Source organism: Tachysurus fulvidraco, chromosome 7, assembly GCF_022655615.1.
Source record: "Tachysurus fulvidraco isolate hzauxx_2018 chromosome 7, HZAU_PFXX_2.0, whole genome shotgun sequence".
Lineage (NCBI taxonomy): Eukaryota > Metazoa > Chordata > Actinopteri > Siluriformes > Bagridae > Tachysurus > Tachysurus fulvidraco.
The window spans coordinates 11722958-11748444 of NC_062524.1; the positions used below are offsets into that span (position 1 = coordinate 11722958).

At 39.7% G+C, this 25487-nt stretch overlaps 3 protein-coding genes across 8 annotated transcripts; 2 read left to right on the forward strand and 1 right to left on the reverse strand.

The window, feature by feature from the left end:
- Positions 1-389: 389 nt before the first annotated feature.
- Positions 390-2953, reverse strand: tmem238a (transmembrane protein 238a). Of its 2 annotated transcripts, none has more exons than XM_027143788.2 (2): positions 2795-2953; positions 390-1176 (listed from the first exon to the last, which is right to left on the reverse strand). In XM_027143788.2, the coding sequence occupies exon 2, from the start codon at positions 1159-1161 to the stop codon at positions 835-837; it is 327 nt and encodes a 108-aa protein (XP_026999589.1). In that variant the 5' UTR covers positions 1162-1176; positions 2795-2953; the 3' UTR covers positions 390-834. The 2 variants fall into 2 exon arrangements, with proteins under 2 accessions (XP_026999589.1, XP_026999590.1); XM_027143789.2 differs by lacking the exon at positions 2795-2953 and adding an exon at positions 2335-2358.
- Positions 2954-6066: 3113 nt separating this feature from the next.
- Positions 6067-11814, forward strand: ccdc106b (coiled-coil domain containing 106b). Of its 2 annotated transcripts, none has more exons than XM_027144021.2 (7): positions 6067-6105; positions 6639-6698; positions 7387-7485; positions 8835-9026; positions 9128-9274; positions 9385-9594; positions 10499-11814. In XM_027144021.2, exons 2-7 carry the CDS (start codon positions 6662-6664, stop codon positions 10813-10815), a joined length of 1002 nt encoding a protein of 333 aa, XP_026999822.2. In that variant the 5' UTR covers positions 6067-6105; positions 6639-6661; the 3' UTR covers positions 10816-11814. The 2 variants fall into 2 exon arrangements, with proteins under 2 accessions (XP_026999822.2, XP_026999820.2); XM_027144019.2 differs by lacking the exon at positions 6067-6105 and adding an exon at positions 6112-6321.
- Positions 11815-15358: 3544 nt separating this feature from the next.
- On the forward strand, positions 15359-25286 carry u2af2b (U2 small nuclear RNA auxiliary factor 2b). Of its 4 annotated transcripts, none has more exons than XM_027143967.2 (12): positions 15361-15959; positions 18427-18447; positions 18820-18952; positions 19784-19887; positions 20153-20304; positions 20743-20859; positions 22836-23034; positions 23170-23249; positions 23542-23664; positions 23758-23844; positions 24062-24313; positions 24517-25286. In XM_027143967.2, exons 1-12 carry the CDS (start codon positions 15911-15913, stop codon positions 24649-24651), a joined length of 1452 nt encoding a protein of 483 aa, XP_026999768.1. In that variant the 5' UTR covers positions 15361-15910; the 3' UTR covers positions 24652-25286. The 4 variants fall into 4 exon arrangements, with proteins under 4 accessions (XP_026999769.1, XP_026999772.1, XP_026999768.1 ...); XM_027143969.2 differs by having other exon boundaries at positions 15362-15959; positions 22836-22974; XM_027143968.2 differs by lacking the exon at positions 18427-18447 and having other exon boundaries at positions 15359-15959.
- The last annotated feature ends 201 nt before the right edge of the window (positions 25287-25487 follow it).

A 25487-nucleotide genomic window follows, 5' to 3' on the forward strand; every position in this document is an offset into this window, starting at 1 on the left:
TCTCCATAAAATTGCCCTATGTAGGGTTTATTGTATTGTAGTGTATAAGAACAGGATGGCACAGTGGTGAAGTGCCACCTCACATCTCCTGGGGCAATCATGAGCTCAGGTTACTGTCCAACAGGAGACTTTGCTCTCTCTGTTTGTGTTCTTCTCATATGTGTGTGGGGTCTTGAGTTCTACAAACTCAAAATCCCTCTATTCGTACACACTAAAAAGAGGACAAATAAATTCCTTTTCAACAAGTAAAATCCATTTAGTTTATCAGGAAGAAATGCTAGATCTTAACCTAGCATTTGTTGACAGACAAGGGATCAACACTCGTTTAACAACAAACTCATACGTATGTTTAAAAAAAACAAATAAATAAAACACACCAAAACTGTAAATGAAAAGAAGTACAGCTTTATTTAAGCCATGTTTATATATCCTAACTACAGTCCTGACCAGAGATCAGACAAATTAAAGAAGCAGTAGGGCTGAATCCCAGGTAAAAATTGGCCGTGTATTGAGAGAGGGGCGATCACAGCGATATTGGCCAGTGGGTTTGTGGATGTGGAAGAGGGCAGACGGCACTTTTTTTACTCAATCATATGCAGCATGTAAAGTAGCTCGAAATAAACAGCTGAATGATGTACAGTTCACGAACTGCTTGGTTGTGCCGAGTCGCATAATCTCAGCTTTACGAATCAACATGAAACCTGCAAGTGATGAAGTGAGGGAGTAAAAGACAGAGAAGACACAAACATTTTTTCTGCTAAAGATAAAGCTCTTAAAAAAGTACACTACCACTATGAAGCTAAATTAGGTGCTGAGAATTTCTACCGCTCTGCTTCAGGGCCCCTGGTGGGTGCGGTGGGTGCGGTGGGTGCGCATTTTGCGGCTGAGCGTGCGAGCGATGCGGTCCACTGCATTGCCAATGTGGCCCATCTCCTTGCTCGCAGTCAGGCCTTCGATGTTGCCGCTGTACCACATCACCCAGCCGCCTAGAGACATCAGTACCAGAAGAACTCCTGTGTACACTAACAGGTCACCGAAGTCTCTGCCTTTCACCTCCAGAGGAACAAAGACTCCTGCCAGCAGCACCAACACTCCCACCAGGTCAAAAATGACTGCGAACGCTAGCGCCACCTTGCAGTGTGCCAGGCCATTGCAGGTCATACTGACTCGTCAGGTCTATCAAGCAGAAAACAAAGTCACAAAGTCATCCTGTCACTGAGGAAGAAAATACACATGAGTACATGGCCTAGGTACACAATATATAAAATATATAACACATAGCTTACATCTTTGAAGAGTTTTTCTTAAATGTCCTGTTACCATTAGTGCTTGCATTTAATGATTAGAGAGGGTTGCCAAATATACCAAAAATGTATACAGGCACTGTCAGTCCCTATACTAGCTTAATATAAAAACTCAAATAAATAAGTGCACATAGGAGACATTTCCTGATGAATCCATTGTCTGTTTATCTGAGATACATATGAGCCTGTTTACATTCCTGCTTAATGCTAATGTCTTGTTGTAAAAGGATAAAGAGAAAGTCTTTGTGCATGCATGCAGGGATTCACTCCAAACACATGCTGATACCCAAGATTTCATGAAAATGATCATTCCAGTTTACCTGAAAAAAACAGTTAGCATCTGTAGGTAGGTGCACCATATAACACTGCTGTATTTAAAATAAAATTGAGCCCAAAGAAAGAAAATCCTGGATTTACATCTATGACTTAGTACAAGAGTCTACCAATGTATATTGGCGATTGTGTGGCGATCTCTTACACACATCCCTCTTCAACCTTTATCCACCTCGTTATGTGTTTAGCGTTATGGGAAATCTTTCCACATCTAAATGTAAATGTCGTGCTAAAACAGACTGGTATCTGAAGCCATTCACAAATCCCTCTGAAAAGAAAAACAGACCTTTAACATGAAGCTATCACCACCATGCTTCTCCACGGGTATGGTGTTCTTTTGCTAAGAAGCTGTGCTCTTTGCTTTTTGCACAAACCCTTTTTTTTTTTATTCTGAAACATCTACCTTAGTTTTATCAGACTGTAAAACATTTTGATACATTGTTTGGGGTGATTTAGTTGGGCTAGTTCAGTCTACCCCACTTTGTGCCCTGATACAGGTAACAGATGTTTAGTTGGCGGTTCATCTTTTTCCTTTTCATGAAAAAGGGTTTTAAGCTATCAAACATGCCCCATCACCAAAACTTCCCAGATGTTTCTGCAGCTCTTTTAATGTTGCCAAAGTCCTCTCAGATTACATTTTGTCTTAATACGTTTCGGAAGGATGTCCTTTTCTCTCTTACGTCCCTGTGTGGCTCACCATTTTCTCCCTTTGTGGACTACGGCTTCAGCAATCACATGAAATCCAAATAGCTGTAATGTTCCAGAAACAGATTAACTTTATTCTGAGTTCATCAGAATCACTTCAACACTGACAAGTGTGTAAGATTTCCTCATGAGCTTTAGTTTTCTTGAAATTGGTGATTAGTTTATTCACAGCCAGGTGCCCATTTATAGACACTTCTAAAGCACCCAGGTTTGTCTAAGGGTTTGTCTAAGGGTTTGTCTAAGCCCCCCCCCCCTTAAAATAATTTCTATATGGTTCTTATATTAAATTAAATAATGATAACTAGACTAACATCATAAACACTGAGCAAAACAATTCCTAAGTTGATGTCTAACGGCTTGGAGGCGACAGCATGAAGAAACCTGCTAAGTGAATAGATAGTTAAGAACGCTCCAAACTTTTAATAAATTAATAAATAATAAAATTAATTTACCCTTTCGAAATTTTATTGAAATGTTTTGGATAGTTTCCGATTCGATTTTTTTTTCCGCACAGGTTTTTTGAGGCGTGAGATCTTCTTCTTTTCCTCTCGAATCATGTCACTTCCGGTGTTACCTTTGTTTTGAACCCACCTGAATCGCAGGTAGTAAAACTCATAGATATCCATAGATATATACACTAGATGTCGCCTTTTATACGGCAGTACATTGGAATGAATGCGTCAACTGAGCCGCCATCTTGGTACAGGGGACCCCCTGCTCTTAATGCATTAGCGTCAATGTAGGCAAAGAAATAAAATCACCATAAATCGTCATGAATGCGATTTTCTAGTTTTTTTTTTGGTTCGTTCCAAAGGTCAGACATGTATTTATTATTGAGTCCAGAGAAAATTTAAGGTTTTGATATTAAGATAATCTACTTTTTCACAATATAATGCATAGTGCTAATAGGTCTAAGTTTATTAGTTACATTCTTCCACTTGAGTAAACTTCAAATGAACAATCACTACTTACCTTATAGCCTACTGTATGCAACACTGCTACAATGGTGTGACTATACATGTTCATTTAAATATTTAATTTGTATCGGTTTATTAAATATGAAACACAAAGCAATTTGCAGGTGGAAACAAATCACACATTTGAGAGGAACATAATGTGAAAGTTAGATAGTGGAGGTGCCAAAGACTGTTCAATCTTCTATTTATTCCTTTCCCGCAATACTTTTGCCACATTAAATAAGTATGTACTAAAGTCACATAAACAAAAAAAAACAACAAAGTTTGACTTTGAGGCTGAACTTATGTGTTACACTGCAAAGCAAACTGGTGACATCCTTCCGGGACAGTCAGCTGAGTTTGTATAAGTGTTTAGTATCCCTGCAACAATGTGTTCACCAAATATGAAGACCAAATATGTCATATTACACTTTTTTTTAATTAACATATGATAAAAAAAATTCAAAACCCTTTCAGGCATAATCTCATTAAATATGTCCTTAAGTGAAGTAACTTGATAAAAGAGCGATCTGCTTGTGTTAAATCCAGGACAATCTAATAAAATATGTTTGACAGATAAGGGAATCTTACAAAACATACATAAAGTTGGGCCTTTTCACCTTTAAGCAAAGAAAGCATGGGTCAATTTGTAATGTCCTTATTAAGAGCTTCGGAATCTACAAACATTGTCTGTTTTCCTAACTGTCAAAAACTAATGGGTAACTAGCATGGATTAGCTGCAGTCATTAACCAAGGACTGAAACAAACCAATGTAACCAGAAATATAATTTCCTAACATTCAATATCATGAAACACATTCTCACTTGTGAAATTTGAACAACCAAACGCAGCACAGAAGTCCGGCAGCATCCATGAATTTGAAGTACAAGACTCCTGTACAAAGATGGTGGCGGTTTTGACGCATTTTTAGGACCCCGAGGCGACATCTAGTATAGATATCTATGATAATAAGCACAACACAATACTATAGAAATATACTAATATGCGTGCACATACACACACTCTCACACATACACACACACACAAACACACATACACAAGCACACACACTCTCTCACACAAACACAAACACACTCACACACACACACTCTCTCTCACAAAAACACACACTCTCACACACATACACAAACACACACTCACACATATATACACACACACTTTCTCTCACACTCATGCACACACACATTCTCTCACACACACACATACACACACACTCTCTCTCACACACACTCTCTCTCACACACACATACACACACACACTCTCTCTCTCTCACACTAATACACACTCACACATACACACACTATCTCACACACACACACACAAAGAGCAGAGTAGACTCTTTCTGCTGAGGAGACTAAGGTCTCTTGGAGTGCAGGGAGAGCTACTGAAGACCTTTTTTGACTCTTTGATGGCCTCAGCCATATTCATGGTGTGGTCTGCTGGTACAGCAGCATCTCTACTGCAGAGAGAAAGAGACTGGACAAGCTGATCAGGAAGGCCAGCTCAGTCCTTGGGATTCCTCTGGACACTGTACAGGAGGTGGGAGAAAGGAGGATGGTAGCAAAACTATCATCATTGCTGGAGAACGACTCTCACCCCCTTTATGAAATGGTTTCAGCTCTGAGCAGCTCCTTCAGTGACAGACTGTTACATCCTAAGTGTCTGAAGGAGCAATACAGATGGTCTTTTCTCCCTGCTGCTATTAGACTTTACAATGAAAGCTGCTCCCAGTGAACCAGTCACCATAATACACACTGTTATTTCTGTTTAACTGTAATAACAACAATCACAAAGTAACAAAGTATTTTAAACACGTGCAATAACAGAAATTTTGAAAAATGTGCAATATTACCTGTGTGCAATATGTCTGTTAGTGTAACTACTTACTCGTGGTCTCTTTTGATATATTGTGTTGTGTATATACTGTATATTATATTATGTCTCTATTCTTATTATTCATTTGCATTTCTTTCTCTTTGCTGCTGTAACAGAGTAATTTCCCCATTGTGAGACGAATAAAGGTATATCTTATCTTATCTTACTAACATACACACACATACACTTTCTGTCTCTCACACACACTCTCTCTCACACTCACATACACCCATACACAATCTCTCTCTCTCTCTCTCTCTCACACACACACACCCACACTCTCATTCACACACACACTTATTCTCTCTCACACACACACTCTCATACACTCTCTCTCTCTCTCTCTCTCTCTCTCTCTCTCTCTCTCTCTCTCTCACACACACACACACACACACACACACACACACACACACACACACACACACACACACACACACACACAAACATAAACATAAACAAATAAACTTATCACAAGGTTACTCTTCCATGTCTTACTTTTCAGACTGAACCTTAAGAGGACCAAGTAGCAAGTTGTGAAAAGTATTAAATTAGTTTTTATAGCACGTTTGGGGGAAAAAAGTATGTATATATATATATATATATATATATATATATATATATATATATATATATATATATATATATATATATATATACTTTTTTTGGAATATATATATATATATATTCCATTATTATAATTTCTTTATGATATCCATACACTACAGAGTGTATAAATATTTATATAGCAGGTTTTCTGGGCAAAACGATATATTAGGTGCTTTATAAAAATAAAATAAAAAATTATAGCCCAATAATTTCTGCCTATTGTTTATTTAAGTTATGAAATAATTCCCTTAAAACTAAGTAACACATCCGAGTCAGTAGTGCGCATGACCGGAAGTCTGTTCGGGTGAGGGCGGTGCTTTTCTTCTTTGGTTGTTGACTTGTGTGAGAAGTAAAATATAAAAAATAATTCACAAACAAAACAAACACCCAAAAATTACAGAGTAGAGATTAAATATTTTAGACTGTTTGTAATCAACAAAAACGAATAACAGCAACAAAATATTGGATTCAACGCCGCTAACGTTTATACTTGCAAACAAAGTTGAACAAAGTTAAAATCGTGAGTAAACCGTAAAAACTGGACTTTTTTTTCCCTCGACATATTTATAAGTATTTATTGTTTGTAAATGATGTAAGTGGAGTGAAACGTGTTTTTATACGATAATGAACAGCGCACGTGCGCTCCTCCAGCTAGCCAGTCAATTAGCTTAGCTTAGCTTGGTTAGTTTGTAGATTTAGTTCTAGGGTTAAAACAAGCTTTTTGGTAAATGTCTTAGTTAAAAATAATCTGTTTTTTATGATGATATCTGACCTGATTTCTCTCTCTGTGTGTGTGTTTGTGTGTGTGTGTGTGTGTGTGTGTGTGTGTGAGAGAAGAGGCTCCATGTCAGACTGCAATAATGACTGAACCACAGAGAAGTGCGAGGAACTCAACAGGTAACTGTTACTGCTTTGGTTCCTCTCGATAGGACAACACGTCACTTCCGGTTTTATTTATTTGTGTATTTCATATTTACTTACGTTGTATAGCCAAAAGTTTAGTAAGAATAGAAAGTTTTGTACACTCCTGACCATCAGACACATCTGTGGTTCTTTGTCTAAAATGTCTTCCTTTGTTGTGACATTTTAATTCCCCTTTCACTGGAGACTCGAACCCTGTTCCAGCACCCCAAAGACAAAAAGACAGTGCAGGACAAAAGACAAAAAGACAGTGCAAGGACAAGCCGAGCAGGACAAACAATTACAAGACAATACCAAAAGAAGACAATACACAAAAGACAGTAAACAGAAACAGTGTAAATACTGTATGTTCAAACAATATTGCGTGTACAGAAATACTACTGATCTCACTGTGTCTGATCTCACTGATGATCTTGTAGCTGAATGAACACAAATCCACAGACACACAACAAAATCTAGTGGAAATACTTCACAGATGAGGAGTTGAGTGAATTATAACAACTTAGAGGTGTCCTCAAACTTTTGGCCATATGGTGTACAACCGTAACAACCATATACTGTAAAGTTGATTACTTTGTTAGGAACATGGGATGTAACGTCAGCAGTAAAGCTTACTGCTTCTTTGGTGATGTAATTTTCTCACTTGTGTCTGCTTTCTTGGCAGATTTGAAAAATGAGGATGGATATGAAATCTCTATTCCCTTCGAAGAACCTAATGCAGACGATTCTGCTTTCTACAACCAGAATGACCACATGTTTGACGGTAAAGTATTCAAGTCATGTAAGAGAAGATGTATATAAAATGTGGTTAGCTATCTGTTATGCTGCCGCTTCAACAATTCTGTCCTTATTGCACAAAATTCTTCAGACAGACCCCAGAGTTCTGTCCGTGATCATATACCTGTAAGAGGGAAGCCTTGCTTTGTAGTGCTGCTCACACTGATGTAGAAAAAACCTGACACCAGAATAGATCGGTTCAGAACGAGTGAACATACGAGTAAAGAGCAGGTTAAAGACTGAACACAAGATCCTTTAACTGACTGAATGTGGACTCCACACTGTCTTATAAACATATCCAGCTTAAGATACTTGTAATTAGTATTGAAACCTGGCTTAGATAACGGAATCGATATATTTAGACGCATATAAGTAGTATTTTTAACACCGGCGTCTGCTTCATCATTCACCTTGTAGGTCTGAAAGTAAGCAGGAGTCCAATTTGGTGCTTTTTCTGCTCTATCATCTGCTGATTAGGTCCAGGTGTGATATTTGGGCACATTTATGGAATATAGTGTGGGATAGGTTATTGCATATACGATGGAAAAAAAGGTTATCTATCGGGAGGTGGTAGGTGGTTAGGGTGTTGGACTACTGATCGGATGATAAGTTTCCAAGCTGCCACTTCTGGGCCCCTGAGAAAGGCCCTTAACTCTCATTAGCTTAGTTGTATAAAAAGTCTGGATAAGAGCATCTGCCCAATGCTGTAAATGTAAAGGTTTGAGCTTTACCTTTTTTTTTCTGCTAGAATACACTGATCAGGGTCAGTGAAGAAGAAAGAAAACGTGCATCAGTTTGACTGCAAACTGGGGAAGTCATGACCTAATGCTTAGAGAGTTTGACTCCTAACCCTAAGGTTGTGGGTTCGAGTCTCAGGCCGGCAATACCATGACTGAGGTGACCTTGAGCAAGGCACTGAACCACTGCATACATCAGATTCATTCAGCCTACAACAAGAGCACCGTGGCTCCTTATCACGGACCAATGATTTAAGTAAAGATTGGAACATTGGGTTTGGTGTAGTGTGTGTGTGTGTATTTATTTATTTATTCTAACTTCTGGCTGTATTTAAGTTTGTAATCTCAGAAACGTTGTACTGATTCGATCTTGACCAACAAAGCGTGTAAGTATTTTTCACAGATACTAAAGCCAATGGGAAAAAAACTTTCAGCTTTGTGTTGAGGCAAACGTCTGGGTTTATTTACAAAAATATGTCATCCCTACAGCATTCTATGAAATACATATAAAATCTTACACTGAGTTAAATTGTTTTTCTATTTCTATTTTAAAGACAACAGGGGGAACTTACATGAAGTCCTTGCTTGCTTTGAACAGAAACCGTATCAGGACAAACCCCTCCCTGCAACCCATACCTGCTGATTTCTAACCTTCGTGCCCAGCTGCAGATTTCTCTGGAGAAGAACTCATGGCTACAGAAACGAATAGAGGACCTGGAAGAGGAAAGAGACTTCCTGCGCTGCCAGCTTGACCGCTTCATTTTCACCACCAAGACTCAGGAGAGGAACGGTGAAGACTGGAGAGAGATGACAGGAGAATCCCGATCAGAAATATTTCATCAGAAATATTCTCCGAATGTGACGCTAAAGGTGAATTTCCTTTCATTTCAGAGCTTCAGCCTGAGGTTTCCCAGCAACCCGTATCCCAGAAGACCATCCTACGCAGGGCTGCTACTCCGTCTACACGGCCCATGATGACGCGCTCTGGACAAGCGCGCAGCCAGACCCTAAAGCGGAAAAAGAAAAACAGCGTCCAAGGTTAGTTGCTGACTTGAAGTTTTGATGGAATTTTTTATTATTATTTTTTCCCCTGCTCATTGGACAGCTTGTGTATGTTTCTACCCATTAATTTTTATTTATTTCTTAAGATGAGGATGAGGAGGAAGTGATCGAGGAAGAAGAGTATATAGAGGAGGATGGCTACCTCGAAGAGGAGGAGGTCATTTCCAATGATGATGAGGACTCAGACAGCAAAAGCTGCAAGAGAAGCCGGACTAAAACCAGATCGAAAGCCGGGCCGACACGAGTCAAAAGAACCCGAGTGTTTCGCATCGCACGTGGAATGGAGAGACAAAGAGGTGAGGAGGAGCTGTGTTATGTTCATCTAAACTTACTGCAAGTCAAGGAAAGGAGAACACAGTGAATGCAGCAAAATTATGAGAGGGAGATAGGGGTAGTGAGGGAGAGGGCAGTAATGAGGGAGGGAAGGACGAGTAAAGAGTTGTAGGGACAGAGAGAGAGAGAGAGAGAGAAAGTGGTAGGGACTGCGAGAGAGAGGGTGTGGTAGGGACAGAGAGAGACAGAGTGAGTGGTAGGGACAGAGAGAGACAGAGTGAGTGGTAGGGACAGAGAGAGAGGGCAGTTGAGGAGATAGAGGGGGTCAAGGACTGCGAGGGGTAAGGAGGGAAGAGAGGGGTAGAGAAGGATGGTAAGATGGAAACGGGGGGGGGTTAAGGTTGGTTTAAAGACGGTGATAAGATGGAAGCAAAAGGACAGAGAAAGTCAGGGGTAGAAAGGAAAAGAGTGGAAGTGAGGGAGAAAGGGATGGTGAGGGGGAGAGAGGGGTAGGGCGGGATGGATTGAGAGAAAGAGTGCACAGTAAAAGTAAATAACTTAATATTACAAGGTTTGATGATAATTCCTGACACGTGTAACTCAAAACGTCTGAAATGATTAATCATCAGCTGCATCTCAAATGGCCCACTAACTAACACCACATGACGCCTGGTAGCTCCGCCCCCTTCCAGTATCTGAGTGTAGGAAGTGTCCATCATTCCACGCATCGTTTTATCAGTTGTTCATACGACTCATCCAGATACTTAAAATGCACTTCTTCAATTTGTTGGAGCTTTCACGACTTTCGTTGTTTATACTATAGAATGTAGAAAACTGCATAAGTATGTGAGATTGGCCAAAACCTTTTAAGGGTTTTAAATATAGTGGTTATATTGAGATGATGATGATGATGATGTGTCTCTTCAGTGAAAGACCCTGCTGGAGTTCTGTTCCGCTACAAGAAGATTCTGGTGACATACCAGAAGCTGAAGAGCATGTCCAGAGCCTTCCAGGTCCACGGGGTCGACCGCAACACCGTAGCCTCCACCACTCCCATCGCCGAGCTGCTCCTGGTCGCTCCGGAGAAAGTGGAGGAAGTCGGAGAGTTCGATTCCGCCAAGGAGAAGCTTTTAGACTACGCCCGGCGCTGCTACAAGGCCCTCGACGAGATCGCTCATGCCAAGGTGCAGGCCTTGAAGAAAAACAACCTGCTGCTGCCCATCTCTTATAGATTCAGGAACTGATGCACTAAATAAAAAAACGCTGCAAATGAAAGAAGGGATGAAGGTCGCCGATTAAGTCTCGCAGCATCGAAGTAAAGAACTGCGCTGTTTTTTTTTTTTTTGTCTTTTTTTTTCTACCTCAGCTTTTGGTTATCATTTAAACTGAAAAACATTCCCAAACAGTCATCGCTGAGGTTGTAATAAAGGTCCCTCTTGTTTTTAGCGCTTGGGGGGAACTGAAGTCTTCGACTGAGCTCAAATATCCGAGTAAGGAGAAGGGGGCGGGGTGGGGATGGGGGGCAGAGAAGGAACAAAGGGATGGACCGACTGAATCTAAGCCTTCAGTTTGAGACGTAACCTCCTGACGAAAATCACTGTATTTAAAGAGTGTATATTTTTGTACTCATTTGGGTTTAAAAAAAAAAAAAAAGCATTCTGGTTGTTTAACACTGTAACGTAGCTTCCTTAATTACGTGAACGCTCCTGATTTCCGATTATGTAAGAGATCGAACTGTGCTCTTGTCCTGAGTTTGAAGGCATGTCAAGGAGAAGATCTGCAGACTTCATTACCAGCTTAATGAGATTTATTTGAAGACCCGACAGTTTAGTCTTGTGGGGCTTGAAATGTTGCTAAACTATATATATACTGTAACACTCCTTCGGTAGTCATGTACAGTCTTACACACGTTCCTGTAAACAGCTGATTATTTAGAGCTAAGACCAAAGATGGTATCGTGCTGTGTAGTTGTGTAGTGATCCTCAGGGATGGAGCTCACGCAGTCTGATCACTAAAACTGTAACTCTTCATTCTCTGCCTTCTGATATGACCGAAGTCTTTAATACACTGTTCCAATGCCTGTCATTAAAGGACGAGCGTTTGGCTCCGTGATCCCTTTTTTTTTCTTCTTCTTTTTCAGTTAAGTATCTTTTTGTAATTCAGGAAGAATCTGTATGTTTGTGATTGTCTTTTATTTCCTCTCCCCATTTCTCTAGAGGAGAATAAACCGTATGTTCATTTCAGATACGAATTTACTTGGGAAAATCACGTTTTGTGTAACATCATCACACGAGTCTGCCGTCACAGCACTACGATGTAATCAGTGTCATCAGCTCCTTGTCTTCAGTGACGCGAACTTGACAGGCTTCGATCCCTGTCGATCCCGAAAGAGAGGAGGGTTTAGAGGCACGGGTCATTAAATGCTGAGTGGATCCACACTTTAAAAAAAGAAATCATTGCGACACGGTGGATAAATGTATGGAATAAAAAAACTGCGTGTGGCTCAGTGCATGAAACAAATCTCAGCATTCTTAGAAAATGACTTGAAGGCAACTGATCAGAGACTCGATCAGAAAGGAGAGTTATTCGTCTTCATTTCAAGAGACAGCACACACGCACCTCCTTCTCTCTCTCTCTCTCTCTCTGTGTGTATCTCTGTGTCTCTCTCTTTGTGTCTGTATATGTGTGTCTGTGTGTGTGTCTCTCTCTCTCGAGAATGTTCAGAGTCCGTGATTTTAGTTGAATGTGGTACAATACGGTACCACCTCTACAATATTATATTTTAAAAAAAAAACATTTATAAATGCCTGAGTAGGAATGGAAGAACCAAAACATTTTTGTTTTTTTGCAGTGATGCCATATATATATATATATATATAAGTTCTCTAGAGAAAAGCTTTTTAAAGAATTCCCTCTTTTTTCCTAACGCAGAACCATTCAGGACTGGGTCATGAACCCGTTTGTCTTACACATGAACAGACATCTCTGATACCTCAGTAATTCGCATTGTCGACTCCTTCAGCAGTAAATAAACTCAATTTAATTTGGTTTTATTTGTATAGCATGTTTAACAGTGGTCTCAAAGCATCTTTACAGAACATAAGAAATATAGTACAAAAAGTATTAGACTTATGTTTAAATGTGTTTGTATTTATCTCTAATGAACAAGTCTGAGGTGACTGTGGTGAGGAAAAACTCCTGACTCAACAGTGAACCTCATCCTCATTTGGTGACACTGATTATAAACTGTTATAAACCCCAGAGAGTGTTATTATGAATAATGTCTTTTATAAAGTCAGATACAGTCTAATAATTGTGTATTGATGAGGAGATTGTTGTCCTCAAAGACAACATGGAGTTGGTGACTTCACTTTTAAATGTCTGAAATCTTCATGAAGCAGAAGACAACTGAAGCTGCTACATTTCTAGATCCTCACAGGGTTGGTCTCATCTCACTGAAGGTCTGAAATCTTCATGAAGTAGAACACCACCTTTACTATACTTGTATATTGATATTCTGGGAACTATTAGAAGTCCTGAGATTTGTGATTTTAGAGAGAACGTGAAGGATTGTAGCGTGTTAAGAGTTAAACCTTTTAGAGCCTTGTATGTAGGTAGCAGCAGTTTGTAATCGATTCTAATCTTAACAGGTTGCTAGTGTACAGATAAAAATGTTGTGCGATCATATTTTTTTTTCAACCTGGTAAGAATTCAGTGGCATTTTTGACAAACTGTCGCTTATTTGTTGAAAGTGCTTTGAAATAATCTCTAGGGCTTTTCAGCTCAGCTAGAGCAAGATTTCACACAGGTAGCAGCACTACCACATGTCCGGGGTGAAGCCGTACAGCGTTCCTGCTAATCACTTAGCAACAGAGACGCTACTGTACACGTCTCATGTGGGAAGAGGAAGTATTATTAAAAGTCATGACATCTGCTCTTCTGTGTTATCTTGTCTTTGTGTTCCCTTAGGAAGCTTACAGCTGAGGAGGATTTAAGAAGCATTTTTTTCCCTCAGCACAAGACACAGTTGTGTTGATGATTATATAAAATGTCAGATTATGTAGCGCCTGGATTAATTGTTAATCGCCGGAATAATGTGAAACCTCAGACAAGATAACCCAGGATTAAATTAACTGAGTTTATAATCACTCAGGAATTATTTCACCTCGTTTGAATCTTTTACACATTTTCATACATTTTATAAACACTGATTTTCTTCATATTGGATGAATCACCCATACTGACTCAAGGTCATTTACAATAGACACCCACAAAACTCCATAAAATGTAAAGTCAGACAGCTGGGAACACAAGACGGTCGGACAGGGTAAAACAGGTGGTTATTTTGACTCGCGTCTTTTCCAGTAATAATATATAACAATATTAAGAATAAATAATAAGCAAGAGCTAAACTTTCCATTCACTGGGGCATTTGTTTACGGTTTATGTTTTTAGTTTTCAAAAAGAATTCAAAATTTAAGCAAACTAATATGAGTATGTAGTTCTGATCGAGACTCCAAAACCTTTTGATTATAGGACAAAGACAGAGACGAAACTCAACCCTGAATAAGCAGTCATGATTAATAGTAAAAAAGAGCAATTATAGAGCTCTATTAAAACATGGTGTGTGAAGGTAGACGTGAAGAACTCGAGTGTCCTGCACTGAGCCCTGACTCTGACTCAACACCACTGAACACCTTTGTGATGAACTGGAACACAGACTGAACCCCAGACCTCCTCACTCTTACATCATCAGTGTCTGATCTCACTGACTTGTAGCTGACTGAACACAAATCCACACAGACACACAACAACTGGTGGAAAGACATCACAGAAGAGAAGAGATGAGAGCTTTATTAGAATCAGAATCAGAATCAGGTTTTTCGGCCAAGCTCATTGACACATGTGAGGAATTCGGTGCCAGATCTTTGTGACTCTCAAAAGTACAGACATAAATAAGACTATACTATACAATACAAGATAATACAGACTATACAAGACAATGCAGATGTGATACAATAGACATTATGAGTATCGAATAGGAATACAGACTATATGACTGATCAGTTATGTACATAAAGTATGGGAAGGGCATTATTGTGCTTTTTATACAATATACAGCAGCAACAGTGTGTGTAACGTATATGGATGACGTGATGACTGACAGATCTGATAATGCAGTACTTATAGATATGAAGAGATTAGTGAATATAATCATGGTTAGTTGATTGTCTGGGGAAAGAAACTGTTCCTGATGAAAGCGGTCAAGTCACAAGTCAAGTCAAGTCACTTTTTATTGTCATATTACCACAGCACATGTGGATTCTTGGGAGCATGCTCCAGAAATTGTAGAAACAATTTACATACAGGTGAAAATGTGCAATATGCTCATACATAGTCAGTACACACAGTGTACTATTAGACATACTTACAATAGCACTACACATTATATACAGCATGTACTTATACATTATATATATATATAATATGTTACGGTGCAACAGATTGTACGGATACAGAAATGTCATGGATGCGCATTGTATGGTATCCAGTGGTAAGAGATAGATTATTGCATTTAATGCAGTATGTATGTATAGTATGTAAAGGTTGTGTCCAGGGTGTAAAGGGTCAATGGTGATGTTTGGTACAAGTCCTGATGAGTGAGCAGGGAAGCACATGGGTCTTGATTATCAACTGTAAAATACCCTTCCACGCCTTTAGATGGCAGACGATTCTGAAACGTGAACGTGAGAATCTGGGTGGAATACAAAAGCCCCACTACTTCCTGCGTATGCGTGCTAAGTAGGGCACGAAACCGAGGCGTCGTAGCTTATACACAAGTGCACTCAAATGCCCTAAACGGAGCCATTTTGGATTCAGCCACGATTTACTTCCGCCTGCGCAGTGAGAAACGAACCTGCAGTAAAACTAGCTACGTTGAGACGGTCGCCTAGCTGGTATTGTATTTGTGCGGAGGATTATTGACTAAAACAGATGGTTATTTTATACTTTATTTAAACCTAGACGTGAATAACAAAGTTTAGCTGTATGTAGACGTGAACGTGTTTAGCTGAAGGTTGTTTTTGTCGGCTTGTTAGCTAGCTTTGTTAGCTTGTTAGCTTTGTTAGCTAGTTAGCTAACTTAGCATAACGGGGGGGGAAGAAAAGCTAACAAGGCGAAGGGAAGCTAATCGTGCACGTTTGGTAAACTTAGTGTTTTCCGTTTGGCCGGATGTTTCATAACAGACACAGACATCTAATTTTTGAAGTAAGATAACGTGTTCGGCTCAAAGCGTTCACAGGTTTCACACACGTTCCATTCATCCGCTGCGAATTCAAAATGTCGGAGTTTGACGAATTTGAGAGACAACTGACCGAAAACAAACAAGGTGTGTATCCGCTAGCGTGTCTCACTAGCGCTGAATTTCACTCGTTATGGTGTTTATTTGGGGGTTTTTTGGCCCTGTCCTAAAGAGAAAGAGACCGTTAGAATAAAATATGACTTTAATGCCCTGCTTTAAAAAAAAAAAAAACGCGACGGAGAGTATCGAATCGTTTTGGTGAGTCGAATCGTTTTCTCGGCTCATGCAGAAGATTCGACTCCCGTTCGCACTCAGCCTAAGGACAAAGGTGGTTTTGGAATGAAATTTTACTCTTTAAATGTTAATAAAACATTACTTGTATATATATATATATATACACACACACACGAGTGTGTATATATGTATAATTATATTTGCGTATAGATTCCAGATGTGCGTTGACAAACAGGTTAAGAGTCCCTTAATGAGCTTGTTTCTGTGTCTTTATTAAGGAGATTAATTTCCATTTATCTCTCCTCGCTTATATAGTGCAGCAGTGCAGATGGACCTTCACCATCATACTGTCTTTATTCACACAGCTGAGAGTCAAACGCTCGTCTCGGCATTCACACTCAGACCCTGATCTCCATGGAGTCTCATTAATTGATTAAATTACACTGCAGGAGGGACAGAGGTGTACATGAGTCCCGAAAGGCCTCGAGTTATTTGTTTTTATTCTGTTATTACGTTGCTTTTTCAAAGCTTTATTTTTCTCATGATGTTTAAATGTTAGGTGAACATACCATACAACACGAATGAGTGCATTCAGTACTTTACTTTAATCAGGGACTGAACTAAGTACGGTATAAACACACCACCTGAAGTGCATTCTTTTTTTTCAAGCGCACATTTTGGACTGCGAAATTTAGCTATTTGCCAAAGATTCAAATTTTGTTAAATATTATGGAACTTGTTATAGCTATAAAACACTCGTTATCTCACAATGTTGCTTGTGTCTCTCTTAACTGACATTGTTTCCAAATGAGATCCTGATAAATGTATTAAACAAAAAGTCACCACATGCACAAATATTCGTGTCAATATTCGGCTAGGTTTTTCATCAGCTTCCTCTTCAGGATCAGTAAAGACATCTCTTCATCCATCCATCCATCTGTTTGTAAATGTTCAACATTCTTCGGTGTTTCAGTTGCTTAAGTAGGTAATTCTGAATTCTGCGCTTTACCATCATCAGAATCAGATTTATTGGCCAAGTGTGTTGACACTTAGGGTCATGGAGACACAGAGTCATGGACACTGTAGTGATGCTGGTCGGATTCTTTTCCACCAAATCCAAGTGCCTGGGAGGTCTCCAAGGTTACAGTGGCCCAAGTTTTGTTATACACAGCAAAATCTTTGGTAATATACCAAAATCAAAGCCCACAGGTTATTTAATTGATGTTTTCTTTAGATCACAACTCGCCTTTCTTGTGATCTCGAGATAACGTGGATTACGTCTTTGTGGCCATGATTGCGATGCTGCAGTACCTTGCGAGTCCGCAGTAAACAATCATTTAGGCGATATCTATCGTGTAATTAATGCCATAACCATAGCGACATCCCAGAGACTAAAATTGATCATGAAACTGATCACCTGCTGGAGATCACTGCAGTGTCCATGACAGCGTAGCTGCAGATTTCTGACTCACGTTCTCAAGTGACTGAAACTAAACTAGAGCTTGTCCAGCACTGACTGACCTGAGAATCAAGAGACTTTACTTTATCCTGAAGGGGAAATTGGAGCAACACCACGCAGTCATCCAAACCCAAGCTCAGTCTCACCTAGCAGTTAGATTGCCGTTGTGTTGGGTCAATGTTATAGATACATTCATGCTTAATATTACATTTCAATATCATGAGAAAAAGAAACTCTTATCTTGAGAAACTAGCTTTTGTGATTTTTGAGTTGATAAAAATAATTCGAGAGATAAAACTAAAGAAATCTAAAAAATAACTCGTGGTCTTATGGGAGTTCAGTAGAAGAGGGCTGTGATTACCAAGGAATCACGATGGCATCAGTTTAATACAGCGTGCCACATTCCTGCGTGCTGTGTGATAAATTTATTTATTTTTTTTCGATCACAAGAAAAAAAGCATAAAGTCTTGATCTTGAGACAACCGAGCAGATAAAAGAAATATGTCATGGCCTTTCTGGACTTCTGTAGCTTTGCTTACGTCTATATATAAAAAAATAAAAAATAAAAACAAGCTCATATATGCAGGTCAAATGTCAGCGTTCACCTAAAAGAAGTTTGTTTTATTTATATATATTTATAACATTAAGACTCTTAAAGATGTGCCTGTAATTAATGTGTTGTAATGTTCTTATGTAGACAGTATGTTTGCAGGATTGTGCTGTGTTGAGTTGCTGTGTTGACTGTGTTTTACCAGTTTTTTCATGTCAGTACACCAAGTCAGCGCAGCCGTGACCTGTTGGTGTGTTTGGTAAAAAGTTATGGCATCCTCTGATTCTCACTCTCGTTCTCTTTCAACACAGGTGACGGCGTTAACGGCCATGGTGGGTATCAGTTTGGCGCGCTCACTTATCCAGTGCTCAGTAATACAAATACAATAACTTTTTAACCTTTCTGTTTCTTTTCATTTCTTAAGTTAATAAAAGAAAAAAAAATACTCTATGCCAAATTTGTGTGTAAAATGTAAAATTCGTTTACATTCGCACATTTAAAGCTTTTCTAGTCTAGGGCCCAGGCAGGTCTTCTTTGTCTCTTTTGTTTCTGCTGCTGCTTCTCTCGGTTCTTCTGTCCTCCACAGCATTATATTTCCTCCGGTCTGCCTTCAGCTAGGTGTATATTTGTGACCTCTCCCTGTAAGATTTGGCACCTCGTCTTCCTGGTGTCTCAATCCTGCTTGCTCTCTTGCCTCTGTTTAGAGCGGGACAAAGAGAATAGGCACAGGCGCCGGAGCGGCTCACGTAGCCGCAGCCGTGAGAGGAAGAGGAGGAGCAGGGAGAGGAGGAGCAGGGAGCGACGCAGCAGCAGCAAAGACCGCAGGCATAGGCGCAGGTGAGGAAGGAAGTTCACTCTGTAAGCAAGACTTTCGAATGGTTACTGCATTATTCCTGCATGTCATAAGCCTCCAGTGTGTGTCGATATGAAAACACGTGCATCTTACTCCAGCTTGGGTTTGCTTTTGTATTATTTTTTTTTGTTCATTGATGTGTTTTTAATCTCTGCTCTAGTTGTAATTTTTTCCCCAGGTTTATTTAATACTTAATTAATTAATACTAATCATCTCTTATTACTGGAGCAAAAAAGAGTACTTGTGTTACACGTTGGACCTGAGACGGAATTTTTTTGTTTTAAATCTTGTACAAAATACAGGAAAGGCAAAATTGCTTCTCTGTAGTAAAGTGCAAATTCTCCCCAATTTCATACTCACTATGAGCTCTTGCTCTCCTTCCACGTTAGGCACTAGCAGCAGAGGTAAAAAGCATGAAGCACAGAGCATGAAGCCTGCAGCCTTAATTGATTGAACCTGCATGAACTCTCACTACCCAGAATTCACAGCAGATCTGTAGCATTGGCCATCAGAAAGTAGTTACTGTAGCACTGTATCTATCTCGGCTGGATAGACCTCGGTCTGTAGCATGGGGTATAATCAGTGCATGTGTGCTGTGCTTGATGTAAGTCACACTTGCGTGTGAACCATACAGAGGCCTAAAGTTATCTAATCGTTAAAGTTACGATGTATCACCAAACAATCTTTACATGTTAATAACCTCAGATCAAAAGAAAGTTAAGAGAAAAAAATTCAAGATGGCTGACATTATTTTTTTTTCTTATGTGCGTTCTGTTCACACTGTAAATATTTATACCTAAACTTTGTCTCTTAAGTCGTTCTCCACCGAGGGAGAAGAAGAAGAAAATCAAAAAGTACTGGGACGTCCCTCCTCCTGGATTTGAGCACATCACACCAATGCAGTACAAGGCCATGCAGGGTGAGTGAAACACACACACACTTTTAACCACTCGGTGCAACTTGACCTTTCTTTCAAAGTCTTTGAAGTTGCTTTTTTTTCCCCTCAATGGTTTTTACTCTTTTTTAAAAATATATATATCTATACTTTTTTTTTTCCCTGCTCAAGCATTTGTTTTACACTGTCACCAGCTGAAAAGTCCAGCTCTGTGTTCCTCATACTTAATCCTTATTGCCCCCCTCCTCCTCCTTGCTCTCTCCCCCTCCCCCTCTGAATGGTAATACAGCTGCGGGTCAGATTCCTGCCACAGCACTGCTGCCCACTATGACTCCAGATGGACTGGCTGTTACACCCACTCCAGTGCCTGTAGTGGGCAGCCAGATGACCCGTCAGGCTCGGAGGCTTTACGTGGGCAACATCCCGTTTGGCATCACAGAGGTAAGATACACTACGCTGCATGGATTGAACGCCGCTCCCTCTGTAGCAGTGAAACTCGCGCACAGATCCCTGAACACTGACCGAGCCGTAGACCTCATCACAACTAATAGATTTTGATTTGTTCTTCTTAACTGTTATATAATTATAACAATTTACATACGGTTACTGTAACAATACCTTAAATACATAACAAGTTGGACCAAGTTTACTAGATCGGTGTTTTTCGGTACCTTGTACACGAGCACGTTGATGTTATTGAGTTTGTTTATAGGTAGTCGAGTAGTAGAGGGTTGGAGGCAGAACATGTCTGATCTCTTTCAAGGTTATAATCATGCTCTACATTTATATCAGTTATCCTTTAGTTCGTACGGCTGTGTGAATCATAACCGGACCATGAAGTTTCATAGCCTGTTAATGCTTCTCCTTCATAACCCTCAGGAGTCAATGATGGACTTCTTCAACGCTCAGATGAGACTAGGGGGTCTTATTCAGGCTCCAGGAAATCCTGTCCTTGCTGTCCAGATCAACCAGGATAAGAACTTTGCCTTCCTTGAGGTTGGTTGGATTTAATTATTTTTCTCTTTCACACACTTTTATTCCCAAGGATAAAAATTCTACATCCTTCTAATCCAGTTTTTCTAATTAAACTAAACACTGGACCCTTAACCTGCCTTATGTGCAGTGTTAAGTATAACTTTTTAAAGGCTTTAAAGTGTTCTGGATCAGAGTCTTAGGTTGTTTTCACACACATTTATTTAATCATAATTCAGCTAAATTGAAAAATTGATTGATTTACCAATTATTTAAAAAGCACATGTTATGTAGGTTAAAAAAAAGTAAAGTTTTTAAAACTTGTACTTTGGTTGGAAATACAGTTGCAGACAAAGATAAACTAACTTTGCTACATCTACAGAAAAACAACAATTTACATTCTCACTGCAGCCGAACCACACTGGATTCGGGCTCCTACTTAAACCACCTCAGGCTTCCTTCACACCTGGTATTAATGCATCCTGGGAGTTCTGATCACAAGTGATCCGCTTGCTGAGACTCATGACTGTTCGCGTTTGTCATTAAGAACATGCGTCAAGTGACCACACGTGATCAGATTTCCTACATTTTTGCTACTTGCTCTTGCACTATATGACCCCCAGACAACCTCTGAATGAGGTTTCAGTGATCAGATCATAATGTGTTATGTGACCCATTTGACTCCATTCACAGCTGTACTACATCTAAGTGCGATTGCTGTATTCTTACCTGCCCAAACTGCACCAAGGGTGGTAAAGTCATAAGGGTTTGACTGACTAAACACTGTACATGTTAAAGTAACCTTGGACTCTACAGGACTTTTTTAACCTCAAAGGTTTTTCAACTGGACAGAGAAAAAATGGTACAGATACTAAGAGCTGGGGCAGTTGGTTGCTCAGGTGGTTAAGGCTCTGGGTTTGTGACTGAAGCATTGGGGTTCAAGCAGCAGCGCTGCCACTTTTGGGCCCTTGATAAGGCCCTTATCCTTAAAGGTGGCGTTTCCGATTTTTAAAGCTAATGTTGACACACAAAATCACCAAAACAAACATGCCCCTAACCCAAATGGGTCCCACCCCTGTATTGATAGCTCACTCACACCTACATACGTAACCCAGGCAACTAATGGAAAGAAATGTGTCTATCATAGCTGAAGGGAAGAACAATACGATTGCAGATAAACAAACGAGCAAAAATGACACACAAGCATAATCATGCAGAGGACGGCATATATTAATTCTGTAAAACAAAGCAAAACCAACGTTACTCACCTATCAAGAAGGAAAAAAGCAACCTCGGCGTCTCAAATACATTAAGTAAGTACATTACTACAATAGAAAAGAGGTGTTATTTGTGTAGTAACAACGTTTAGCTCAGGATTTATTGACTCGGGAAACTCCAATCTGTAAAAATATGCGGCCAACTTCCCGCTCCTTCAGCTCTCTCCAGCCCTGGAAAGCTGATCCTATATTAACACGGTCCTACTTCTTACCTTATCGTAAGCCTTTCTTTGCTTTCTTTCTTTGTTTTTATCCTCCATGTCAATGTTAAAACCGTTTTCTGCTAATGTCACAAATGTGCACTGAACACTCTCTCTGCCGCATATTGACAAGACCCTCCCCTTTCTGCTCATTGGCTACACGTTTGTTGTGTTTTTTGTTTATTCGGCCCGACTCAGTTTTCTGAAGCATTTCTCAAAAATCGGATACCCTACCTTTTAACTGCTAAAGCGGTGCTGTATCATGACTCTGCTTTGACCTCAACCTCCAAAATGTCCTCCCAAGAATTTCACTATGTTGTAATGTGTATATATGACAATAGAAGCCTTGATTTGATCATATCTAGATCATATCTTGATCATATCTACTGTAGATGTAGATAATGATCTCAAATGGCAACACACAACATCCTGGTATCATACTAGGAATATTGTAAATATTATACTTTAATGTAACTCACCAACTTCAAAATAGCTAAATACTTGATCTCTCTTCCTGGTTTAGTTGCGCTCAGTGGATGAAACCACACAAGCCATGGCATTTGATGGCATCATATTCCAAGGCCAGAGTCTGAAGATCCGCCGGCCACACGATTACCAGCCACTGCCAGGCATGAGCGAGAATCCCAGCGTGTATGTGCCAGGTGGGTTTACTGGACAAACACAGCATGCATCTTGGACATTAGCTTCTTGTGGAGCACCGAGTGAGTGAAAGATGTTTTTAATGCTTTAGACAATGCATTAACCTAATTAATGTGACTGAGATTATTTAGATGAATTTGGCAATGGATTCTGCTGCGTATCATTATTTTGGCCGTTCTTTATTGGATGTTTTTCAGGCGTGGTGTCTACTGTTGTCCCTGACTCTGCTCATAAGCTTTTTATCGGAGGTCTGCCCAACTATCTGAGTGATGACCAGGTCTGTTTGTACTTTATCAGAATTGCAAAAAATTATGTACAGCTGATGTAACTGAACAGAGAAACAATGAGTCTTTCTCCCTTTGATTTGAGTATATTATGAGACTCAATTTTGTTTTTTTTTTTTTTTTTTTTTTTTTTTTTTCTTTTCTTTTTCTTTTCTTTGTTTTTTTATATTGACCTGACTGGTTCCAACAGGCATTTTCTCTAATCCTCATTGGCTCTTTGAAACATACAACTTGGAACAAAGAAAGGACTTCACCACCATCTCTACTACCTGTTTTATATTTTAGGTTAAAGAGTTGTTGACCTCCTTTGGGCCTTTAAAGGCATTCAACCTAGTGAAGGACAGTGCCACAGGACTCTCCAAAGGCTATGCCTTCTGCGAATACGTTGATGTCAATCTTAATGATCAGGTGTGTTGATGCATCTGTTAGAGAATACTCAGCTGTCATCATCCAAACAAGCATGTTTAATAAAGTGTGTGTGTGTGTGTGTGGGACCTTCAGGCGATTGCAGGACTAAATGGGATGCAGTTAGGGGATAAGAAGCTCTTGGTCCAGAGAGCAAGTGTAGGAGCCAAGAATGCAACTCTGGTAAGGGAAAAAAAATAGTAATAAAAATAGACTTTTCTCCAATGGATAATATTTTACCTTTTTTTCTCTTTGTTTTATTCCTCCTCCTCCTCTCCTTGGTTTCTCACTCTCGCTCTCTCTCATTGATGTGTTTTAAATGCTAGAAGACTACAAGAACCCTGAGGGTTCCAACAGTGCACCCCATGAACCTGTCACACTTTTGTCTCTTGAATTGTAGACGAGCATAAACGAGACCCCGGTGACGCTGCAGGTCCCAGGCCTGATGAACAGCTCTATGAATCAGATGGGTGGAATTCCCACTGAGGTTCTGTGCCTGATGAACATGGTGGCTCCAGAGGAACTTCTGGACGATGACGAGTATGAGGAGATAGTGGAGGACGTCAGGGATGAGTGCTCCAAATACGGTCAGGTCAAGAGCATCGAGATCCCTCGCCCTGTTGACGGCCTCGAAATACCTGGAACTGGAAAGGTACAGAAATACTTGACACTGCAGCTAAAGAAACATTTTGTTCTAGATATCATCAAAAATCTAGATTTTTCAGTGTAATTTAAACATTACTTGATTTTTTCAAATCAACTTTAATACCAGGCAGTTTGAAAAAGGAAAGTCGTTTTAATTAGAATACTTGTGTGGATGAATGATCATCTATTCTATGTTTCTGCTCGTCGCAGATCTTCGTGGAGTTCACAACAGTCTTTGACTCCCAGAAAGCCATGCAAGCCCTGACGGGGAGGAAGTTTGCCAATCGAGTGGTTGTGACCAAATACTGCGACCCTGATGCCTACCACCGCCGAGATTTTGGCTAGATCAGGATGCACAGGAACGGAGCCTCAAGAAGAGGAGATCGTGGCGCAGAAGAAACCAGATGAAAGGCTGTATTATGATAATGAGTGAATGGAGGGATGGAAAGGGGGGGGTCTTTTCTTGTAGTGCAAGGTGGCATTTCCTATTTTGTTTTTTGTTTTGTTTTTTGTTTTGTTTTTTAAGCAAAATTAGCTTTGGCACAATGATTTTGCGTTTTAATAAAGCAGGGAGTATTAATTGAGTTTATTAAATTGTTTCATGGTTTATTGAACAAAATTAAGAGTTGGGGGGTTACAGTACATAATGCTTCTAAAACCACAGAATATTGTCATTGGCATGAGTGAAGGAAATAAATTACTTCCTTTCACTTCACGTTGATCCCTCGATCGTCATACAATTTTGCTGTTGGTGACCTAACCACCTTGATCCTACTACACTCAATTTTTCAGTCTTTTTATCTCTGAAATAGTTTAGTTCAACTGTGTGTTAGTTTATATCCAGCTCTGTCTGTCCTGTTTCCAGTACACATGACTGCCTCTTATACTGGTAATGTAACTTCAAGTCTAGCATGGCACCTTTGTGTCTCTCTGTGTGATCATAACCCTCTTTTGATAATAAACTTAGTGAGAATTTGAAAGTTTATTGGTGGCGTTCATTCTTGTAATCCTAAAAAGACTGCAGTTATTAATCTGAAATGAATTTTTTCCCCCCCCTAAAACTGCAGTCTACTATACCGTTAATGATATTTTTGTTTGTTTGCTTTAAAAAAAAAAAAAACCTTTCCATACTTCATGTCCAGATGTTACTTATTTGTGCCCTGGTGGAGGAGAAATATGGA